This window comes from Alosa pseudoharengus, unplaced genomic scaffold, assembly GCF_046254945.1.
Source record: "Alosa pseudoharengus isolate Yale_2024_CS ecotype anadromous, Long Island Sound unplaced genomic scaffold, YU_APseudo_1.1 YU_APseudo_1.1_scf_3, whole genome shotgun sequence".
Taxonomy (NCBI): Eukaryota; Metazoa; Chordata; class Actinopteri; order Clupeiformes; family Clupeidae; genus Alosa; species Alosa pseudoharengus.
In genome coordinates, this window is record NW_027468718.1 from 33130444 (window position 1) to 33140520 (window position 10077).

General features: G+C 42.9%; 1 protein-coding gene and 2 pseudogenes across 1 annotated transcript; all 3 read right to left on the bottom strand.

The window, feature by feature from the left end:
* Positions 1-1522: 1522 nt before the first annotated feature.
* LOC143099922 (UDP-glucuronosyltransferase-like) lies at positions 1523-5530 on the bottom strand. The gene is made up of 5 exons (XM_076262835.1): positions 4670-5530; positions 2801-2932; positions 2514-2601; positions 1979-2198; positions 1523-1876 (listed from the first exon to the last, which is right to left on the bottom strand). The coding sequence occupies exons 1-5, from the start codon at positions 5528-5530 to the stop codon at positions 1588-1590; spliced, it is 1590 nt and encodes a 529-aa protein (XP_076118950.1). The 3' UTR covers positions 1523-1587.
* An 823-nt stretch (positions 5531-6353) lies between these two features.
* Positions 6354-7238, bottom strand: LOC143099924 (UDP-glucuronosyltransferase 1A6 pseudogene; annotated as a pseudogene).
* Positions 7239-8474: 1236 nt separating this feature from the next.
* LOC143099925 (UDP-glucuronosyltransferase 1A1 pseudogene) lies at positions 8475-9434 on the bottom strand (annotated as a pseudogene).
* Positions 9435-10077: the final 643 nt, after the last annotated feature.

Consider the following 10077-nt stretch of genomic DNA (forward strand, 5'->3'; position numbering starts at 1 on the left):
TTTCCCACCGAGCGCTGGAGTCAGGGGAGCAGAGATTCCCATGCAGCTTCTGCGGTAAGATCTTAACGTCGACACTGGCACTGAGGGGGCATGAAAGGAGGCATGAGAGTCACGAGTCATTCGGCTGTGGCGTGTGCCAGACTCCCGTGGCCCACTCGTCCTGCCTGCAGCTCAGGATGCGTGCAGGAGAGCGTCCCTACCACTGCTTGGTGTGCAACCGGATGTTCACCAAGATTTGCACCTTTGAGAGGCACTGTGGGAAGCACCTTCGACAGAGTGGATGCAAGGGAACCAAGCTGGAAAAAGGAAGGAAATGGGAGACCAAACCTAAGGCCTTGGTGCCCATGCATAACTCATCCTCCACAATTTCCAGAACTGGGAACTACTCGGAAGTAATCACACGCTCCAAAACTAGAGCCAAGGCCAGGGGCAGAATTGAGAACTAAGCCAGATGTTCCTTTCCCTGCTCTCACCTTTTCTGCATCATAAAAGTTCAATCCACTTAGTGGATTACTGTAAATTTCGGTGTCTCATTTCATAACATTGCACTTATCTGTCAGTTTTAATCACATTTTTATGAGCATTACATTTTTGAAAAATGTCCACTAAAGTTGTATGTACCCCCAATCATCCGTAAATCGATCTAAAGTGCATTTTACTCCAGATAATTCCTTTAACTGACTGTTGAAAATGCATACTATTTTTACTGTTACTGTCTTGCTTTATTCTTGTTGAGCTTATAGAGTCCCTGCTTGTCCTACAACAGCACATAGTCGTTTTTGCATTTGACCACACGATGGGGTGCTTGCACTAGTTTCTACAAATCAGAAAAGTATGTTGTAATAATTGACCAACTCATATTAAAATTCGCCTTATTTATCCGGCGGCCAGAACGAGGCTACAGGTTACACTTGCCATCACACTTCAGTCCAGCAGATGGAGGTAATGCACTCCGTTTGCAAACTGCCAAAAAAAAAAGCTCAGAAAAAGAAGGGTTTGCTGGCTTGCCAGAGTAATCGTTTTCTTCTTCTTCTTCAGTACGTTTTTTTTGGAGGTCTAGGCCCCCTCTGCTACCAGTCTCCATCAAAGAGGTCAATGTGGAAGTACCCAAGACTTATAAATACCTGGTGGCTGCATCTAGAAGTATGAAAGATACTTAGAAAGATTCTCTAGAAGTATAGAAGATGCTTTTTTTGCAGGTACAGGGGATATGACTTGGGCTTCCATACAGCCAAGTTAACAACAGGCTCATGGGTAATGTAGTCAGTTTTTTTTATTGTCATCATACCAAGTTTTCTTCATATAGACCATTGCACAATCATACAATTAAGTGTCGAAATGATTGACTTACAGCAAAAGTACACAGAAGTAGTCTTCTATGTATGCAATAAACACCCATTTTCAACAGCATTCATTGATTTGAAGAAACCCTAGGCCCTTTACAACCAAATAAGTAGCTAGAAATTCCCTGTATATTTTCACTTTCAAATAGTTTCTACATACACACTAGGCTATAATAAGGAGGTAGGCTGTGTTTTTTCCTTCTGCCAGTGCCATTCACCTTCACTCACAAACAAAACTCCTCAACTACTCTCGCTTGTTTTTCTTTTGTTTAGTCTTGTTTCTTGTGCACTTCTTCAAACAGAACATGCAACTTTTAATTGTCACGAGAACAACAGTGAGCACAATGGTTGTTAGCAGTGCGATCACATCAAGGCTGTGGTACTGGATCCAGTTCAGCTCGTGAGCAGCTGGGCGCAAGTGCTCCGCTCCTTTGTGTCTCATGACAAACTCGGTCCAGAAGACGGCCAGGTCAAGAGGTTCAATCGGACGATCGTTGTGCACAGCTGAAAGCTTCATCATATTTGCCTTGTAACTGGAGAATGAAGGAAACAGCACTTTGCATCAGTGTCATATTCACACTTTCAAACAGAGAAATAAGATGTTTCTGGAAAGGCCATTATGAAATGCACCATACCTCTTGTCATAAATTACTTTGTTGAGGGCTTCCAAAAGTGTGGTTGTGGTCACGTCAGCAATGGTCAAGGACTCAGCAACACCACGTGCAACCATGCGTTGAACATTGTCAGCTTGGTCACCAAACAGTGGCAGCATGACCATGGGCACCCCGTTGCATATACCCTCATAGATGCCATGAGACCCTCCATGTGTGATGAAAGCCTTGGCCAAAGGGTGACCTGGAATCACAGACACAGTATAGTTAATTAAACTAGCATTACTACATTCTTAAATGTACAAAAAAACAACTTGCGTTGTTTTAACACATCTCTGTGTCCAGATAGTGACAACACAAGTTTGTATTGTTTCCTTATTTATTTGTTACACAAAATGTGTTGAAAATAACATAATTTGCGTTAAAAACAACACAACTTGAGTGTTTTAAGAGTATAGTTATGGGAATAGAAAAGCTGAAATAACTAATGCTTTGCTTTAGTGTTCAAACAAAAATGTTTTCCATCAAACAGGCATGAACTCAAATGCATACAACAAACCTAAGAGATCATTTTGAGGCAACCACTTCATGAGTTTGACATTCTCTGGGGCATTTTCAGGCACAGGTCCAGTGTATCTCCACAAAACCTTAGGAGGAAGTAGCATTAAGTATGAGAAGAAGAGTGACCCTCTATCTAAGTACACAAGCATACTCTGCAGGGTACCATTTGTTTGGAACAGTTTGATATTAATATGTCTCTCTTTCATAAATAATATCTTGATTTCCTCGCATTAGTGGGGCCAAAATATCTTGAACAGCCTTGAAGAATAAGAGCTTGTTGCTCACCCTCTGTGGAATCTGCCTAAATGCCTCAAAGAACACTCGGGCCTTGTCCTCTGGCATCTGGGACACCATTGAGCCCAGGGTGAAGACCACGAAGCCATGCTCATCAGATCCACTTACAAACTTCTCCACCTCCTGAAATGGAAACACAAAATAGATACTGCTCAGGAACCCTAGATCACAGGTTCCTTAACAGAGAAAACAGAGTGACCCTTTGCTACCAAGTCCACAAAATGTCCTAAACAAAGGCCATGTGCACAAGATAATGTGCTCATCTAACACTATAATATATTGCATTAAGAAAACAGGACATGGAAAGCTTAAGCATTTGGTGATGAAAATACATCTAATACTGTAAAACTGACTTTTTTGTAAGCAATGGGCTCTATTATAGCGATTGGAAACGCATGGTCTGAGACGCAAAGTTTAAGGGGGTTTAAGGGCGTGATTTTGTGATCAGAGACCGGGTGCATTGTTCAAAAGGGTTGTTATTCTATTTCTTAATTAGTCATGGGTGTGTTTTGGGCGTAACATCCTTTGAATCAATGATAGTGACATCTGTCATTCCCTTTAACAACATGCAGCGCAAACTGAACTACTACCTAACTGTGGTCTCATAGTCAATGACAAAACAGTTCTACACAGTTATTTACTTTTACTATTGACTGACAAGGGGTTACCATTGAAAACAGCCTAAATAATGTTACATAAATAATGTCACATACCCCAATAATGTTTGAATGACTGAATAAAAATCCTAAGGATATTTATCCTCCAAAGGAGTTGTTTGGGACGGGTTGCTAAGCGCTGCTTACATCTTGTGACACTGCATCTTCAGCTGTGCTTTATATGCGCCTTTCGCTATAGACCAGGTTTTTCTTGGTCAGTGGCGTAATGATTTTTAGAGGGTGCAAGATAGCGATATTTGAATCATGCGCCAGACCACACTTTATGTTGCTAATTACCACACCCCTGAACGCAAGGTTTAAAACATAATAAGAATAAGCCTTGCATCACGCTTTCCGCCAGGTCTACGATAGGGCCCAATGACAACCAGTCTGTTGTCGGAGTATAAGATGAACAGAAAGATTTAAACAATCCAACCCAAAAGAAAAATGTTTTTCTAACTTCAGTGTTTACTACTGAAAGCCCAAAGAGACACCGGGCTGGGATATAATCCAACAGGGCAATGGCTTTCAAGTTCACTGCTGTGTATTAACAGTCAAAGAAAGATTCATCATCTTAAAACACAAAATATTTACATTGTTTGAGCGTATCTCACCATATTAAAGCCAAACATATGATAAACATGAAAAGCCCACTACACTAATAGCAACATACTGTACAGTCTTGAATTTTTCAGGCATAAACATTAATAAATAAATATTGTCAAGATGAAGCTGGACGAAGGGAACTCATGGCCAGTGTTTGTTAAACATTGTGTATGTCAGAGCAGGCTAAACATGCCTGATGCCACAGATAGACAGAGAGTGATGTTTGTAAATACATTATAAATGAACATAATTACATCATCAGAAGATACAGTATGCATCTCAAGATGTTCATACACTACTCAATATGGAGCAAAGTTGGTCATTTGTGAGTTGTTTAAAAATGGTTAAACCACGAAGACCAGGGGGAATAATGATCGATAAGAATACAGTAGATTGAGAAGAAAAAAGGGTATTTTGAAGGGTTTAGGAGAGAATGTGAGATCTCATTAGGAGCTGATACATTTCTTGTGAGACAAACAAGATGTTTTTATGACAAAGAAATTCTCCTTTGGCTTGTCTTCTTACCAATTCTGCACTAAATAAAAACTCAGTAAACTGCTATAAACTTTGTCTGACACTTGTGGATAAAAATACATACCGCAGGCAGAGGATTTCTCTTCTCACAGTTAATTCCCCCTATATGGATCAGGTTAGGCATTAGTGGCTTCGGATACTCAAAGGTAAAGTCATACCGCATCAGCCAGATAGCCCCATGACCCAAAATCTCCCTGTAGGTGATGTCTTTCTCCAGATACCTACTGGACAACTCATCAAAACTGGCATAAAGCAAACGACAAAGGTATGACTCCATCACAGTCAAAATCATGTTCTTCACCCTCTGAGGGAAATTCATGACATCAGTGTATTCTGACATAAAGCGAGGGACAAACGACACTGGCGAGGGACACTGGGCTGCACTATAATCAAGGCCACAGGGCATACCACGCAGGAAGTAGACCGCAGGGAGCGAGAACGCCTCCGCTATGATGGAACCGCACGGCAGAAAGGGGTCTGTGAGTAGGAGCTCGAAGCCTTCGCTGTGGAGCTGCTGCATGAGTGGCTGGTTGTACAGCAGACTCTCACAGCCCTTCACCTGCATGCTGGTGAAAGTGATCAGTGTCTGCACTTTGACGAACACGTCAGAGAACCCAGGCTTCTTCAGGAACACCCCTTCATTCATGTTGGCAATGCTGCTGTCCAGCTCAGCCTTGGTGTAAGGCACCTTGAAGGTTCTTGTCTGGTAGCTGTCAGAGTCTCCAATGAGGATGCTGGTCTCGGGCACCAGCACCACCATTTCGTGTCCCCTCCGCGAGAGCTCGTTCACCAGCACCTTCATGCTGAGCCAGTGGCTGCCGTCTACGGGCATGACCAGCACTTTGGTCCCCACAGTCGGCCCCGGGCAGCAGAACCACAACCAGGCCAGTAGTCCCAGAGCAGATACACAAAACCCTTTAGACATGATGATCAGAGGTGTAAGCAGAGTTACATACTAACGTCCTCAGACCCGGCAGAGAGCTGAAGAGGGGCTTTGCATAAGCCTATAAGTAAGAGTAGCTTGTGGACCTTGTTTGTCCTATATGTAAGCCTTGTGACTCAGCTAAACATGTTGTGCAAAGCCCTCCCTTCGCTGTGGTGTAAAGTCTACTTTATCATTTGAGTAGATAACGGAGCAGGTTAATTATTTGAGAATATGGATCTGCCGCCGTGTATTAACTCTTGTGTGCCAGTCAATCAAATACTGTAAATGTACTGTTACACATTTTATTGATTTTCTGCAAAACCCAAGACAATTATGAGTAGCAATGCTTGCATTCTTGGTTGTACAAAAGTATAGTAAAGATGCCTTAACCAAATTCAAACTAATTCACACAACACCCAACCACCAAGCCAACATACCTCCCACCCCACCCTTCTGAATAAGTGTTGAAAAATCACCATAATCAATAGGTAGTTCTGTAATTCCGTCGTGAATGTAAACCAAGTAACAATGACTTATATCCGATAAAGTATAAGTCATTGTTATCAACGTCAACCTCTATCTGGTTAAAGTAAAAAAATGAATTGAATGCAGTATGTGGTGATCAATCCTTGATCTTCTTTCACAATGAGTTCACAGAGTGCCGTTGTTGGCTTTTACAAAGTGAGATTCTTGGATATTCAGTCCTCTTGTTTCAGAAAAAACTCTTATGCATCTCTAGCATACCTGAAATTATGTATGCAATACATTGACAGAGCCTATGCAAAGAAAATGCATTTCAACACATTTTTCCGGACACACCGGACTAAATCCAACTCACCTGTGGCAGGGGTTTCGGTTTTTCAGCCTTCAGCCCCCCAATCATGATCATGTTGGGCATCAAAGGCATGGGGAACTCGAAGGTAAAGTCAAAGCGCATGAGCCACAGTGCTGCATTGCTCGCCAGCTCCACAATGGATGTCTCTCTCTGCAGAAAGTCTGAGGCCACCTTGTCTGCATGGATATGAAGACGACTGCAGGCTGCAGGCTCCAGCAAGGACCTCAGCAGGTTAACAGTCCTCTGCCACAAGCTCATGCGATTGCTAAAGTGTGTGTAGTGCAGTGGCACGTATGAAACAGGGCTAGGACATCGTGTGGATATAATTTCAAGGGGACAAGGGTAGGAACCAGGCATATAAATGGAGGGAATGTCCAGATAAGCTCCAGTGATGATTCCTACAGGCCAAAACGGGTCCGTGAGGAGAGCGTCAAAGTCATAATCCCGTAGGGTCTGCATCAGCTCCTTGTTGTACAGCATGCTTTCGCAGGATAACATGGTGATATTACTCAGCATCACCACGGTGTTCCAATAGTTCTTTAACCTTGCCACAGTTGTGGAGACATCAATGGTCATTAATTGGAGTAGATTTTTGTGAAGGTCCTTCATCATACTCTCTTTCGTAAATGGTACAGGAAAGGTGAGGGTGGTGGTGTGCTCCGAGGGGCCCATACTAAGACTGGCCTCTGGGATCACGACCACCACCTGGTTGCCTCGCCTCCCCAGTTCCTCCACCAGGGGCTTCATGCCGGTCCAGTGGCTGCCATCTGCTGGTATCACTAACAGTTTCCCACCTTGAGCCGAACCCACGCAGAAGAGAGCTATCAGCAGCCCGGAGAAAGCCCTCCGCAGACATACCTGGGCATTTGCCATGTCCCTAATGACTTAAAGCAGTGATCTTACTTTTCAGTCAGTTGGACTTTGTATCTTTTCTGATTAATCATTACACAACAGTGATGACAGGCAAATAGGTAAACCAGTTGAAGTCAGACTAAAGGCTGTTCAAGAGGGTAACACCCCTAAAAACCATATATACTGTAACCCTGTTTCAAAAAAGCACTGTGTGTAATGTAAATAAAAAACGGAATGTGATGATATGCAAATCATATAAACCCATATTTTTGTTTTTGCTATAGCAAAGACGACACATGAAATGTTACAAATGTAACAAAATTGACTATTTTATGAAAAATATAGGCTTATTTTGACCATAGGGGGGGACACCTGAAGCGTGGATCACATGAATATTCACTCATTGTAAAATGCATAATTTGGCTGCGCTTGTTGCCACCAAAGACAGCAAGGCTATTAAAGCTTGTATTTCGGTCTCCGTGTTGCATTCACTGCTGACAGGCTAATAGTCAAAGTGAGTCTTAGAGAGTCATGAAACATCACACTGACAAGTTCCAATCAGGAAGGGAACATGGACGTCTACGTCATTGTTTTCAAATGTTTTTCAGATTCCCCTGTCCACATAAAAAAAACACAAAGCTGGTGTTTTCAAATGAATGAGCGCCCAACAGTGTTTTCAATCATTTACAGAGTAGTGTGGACTAGAGGCACAAACCAAACTAAAGTCTTTACGATTCAAACGCAAATGGAATGTGGATGTCCTGACCCGGAGAATCATGAATTACAATGTGCAATGGCCTAGTCAGTTGACATGGCTCTTCGGTGATTATCTTTGCTGGGTTTGTAAACAAATGGGAGAAGGGTGCCAGCCATGAGTGGTATGTGTAAAATACAAACACTCTGCAACTGTTGGGGGAGCCCAGTAGCAAAAAAATGCATTGGACTGCTTTAAATTTGAGACCGACAACGCGTCTCAAGGAAGTTGGGACGTAGGCAACAAAAGGCTGGACAAGTTGTGTTATGCCTGAGAAAACACCAATTTCACAAATGATTAGGTTAATTGGCAATATGGTTGGGTATAAAAAGCGCATCCCAGAGAGGCGGTGGTATTCATCACTATGAGAATAACTGTGGGCATATAATGCAACAATATAAGAAAGATGCTCCTCAATGTTAATTTGTGAAAAATCTATCCTACATAATATAATGCATACCATACGTGTATTATTATTCAATGCTAGTGGGGGAAGTTAATGATTAACTGCTTGAATAATGCAGCTTCATCCAACATATACAGTAGGTCTGAAATCTACTGTCCAAGTTTGCATCATCAGACCAAATCCAACTCACCTGTGGCAGGGGTTTCGGTTTTTGAACCTTCAGCCCCCCAATCATGATCATGTTGGGCATCAGAGGCATGGGGAACTCGAAGGTAAAGTCAGAACGAACAAGCCACAGTGCTGCATTGCTCGCCAACTCCACAATGGATGTCTCTCTCTGCAGGACGTCTGAGGCCACCTTGTCTGCGTAAATGTAAAGACGACTGCAAGCTGCAGGCACCAGTAGAGACCTCAGCAGGTTAACAGTCCTCTCCCACATGTTCATGCGATTGCTGAAGTGTGAGTAGCGCAGTGGCACGTATGAAACAGGACTAGGACACCGTGTGGCGATAATGTCAAGGGCACAAGGGAGATTTACTTGCATGTAGATGGAGGGAATGTCCAGATAAGCTCCAGTGATGATTCCTACAGGCCAAAACGGGTCTGTGAGGAGAGCATCAAAGTCATAATCCCGTAGGGTCTGCATCAGCTCCTTGTTGTAGAGTATGCTTTCGCAGGTTATCATGGTGTAATTACTCAGCATCACCACGGTGTTCCAATAGTTCTTTAACCTTGCCACAGTTGTGGAGACATCAATGGTCATTAATTGGAGTAGATTTTTGTGAAGGTCCTTCATCATACTCTCTTTCGTAAATGGTACAGGAAAGGTGAGGGTGGTGGTGTGCTCCGAGGGGCCCATACTAAGACTGGCCTCTGGGATCACGACCACCACCTGGTTGCCTCGCCTCCCCAGTTCCTCCACCAGGGGCTTCATGCCGGTCCAGTGGCTGCCATCTGCTGGTATCACTAACAGTTTCCCACCCTGAGCAGAACCCACGCAGAAGAGAGCTATCAGCAGCCCGGAGAAAGCTATGCTGGTGGAATACAACGCAGCCATGGAGAGCTCTGAACTGTGCAGGTGTGGCTGGGCAAAATAAGTGTTCTCTAGTGGAGAGGCTCACTGTGAGGAGTTTACTGTGAGGTGTGTTTACTTTTCAGTGGGCTGGACTTTGCGTCTTCTCAGGTTAATCATGAGGTAAGAAACATGAAAAAAGTGGTCTGGACCAGGTCTGAATCAAGGCTTTAAAATCAAGCTTGCAACTACATTAGGTCTCGACGCCATGCCCTATGTTGTTTATTTTTAAACGTAGGCTTTGGTAATTTCCTAATTAGTTTTGTTTATATTATGTTAGAATACAATAATTTGTACAAGGACAATTCGTTCTCTGTACACATTTTGTGCCACCTACTGAAGTACTGGTTAGCCATTGAATTATGAGTGATGAGTCACCACCTGAAAAATACTGTATTGTCCCTTTAACCCATGTACAGTGATTACGAACATATAAAGTCACTGAGAGGCTAAGTAAGGCTTGTTCCAAACAAATGTGGAATCCTTCATGTAGTTTGCTTGATTTACTGTCTAAAGTCCAGGTAAAAACATCAATCTAAGCAGCATAGCATGGCAAGGGCAGACATAAAGTACTTGTGTAATGTGCAAAGATGCAATAAAGTGTGTTGTTCTTGCGATATGGTCAACC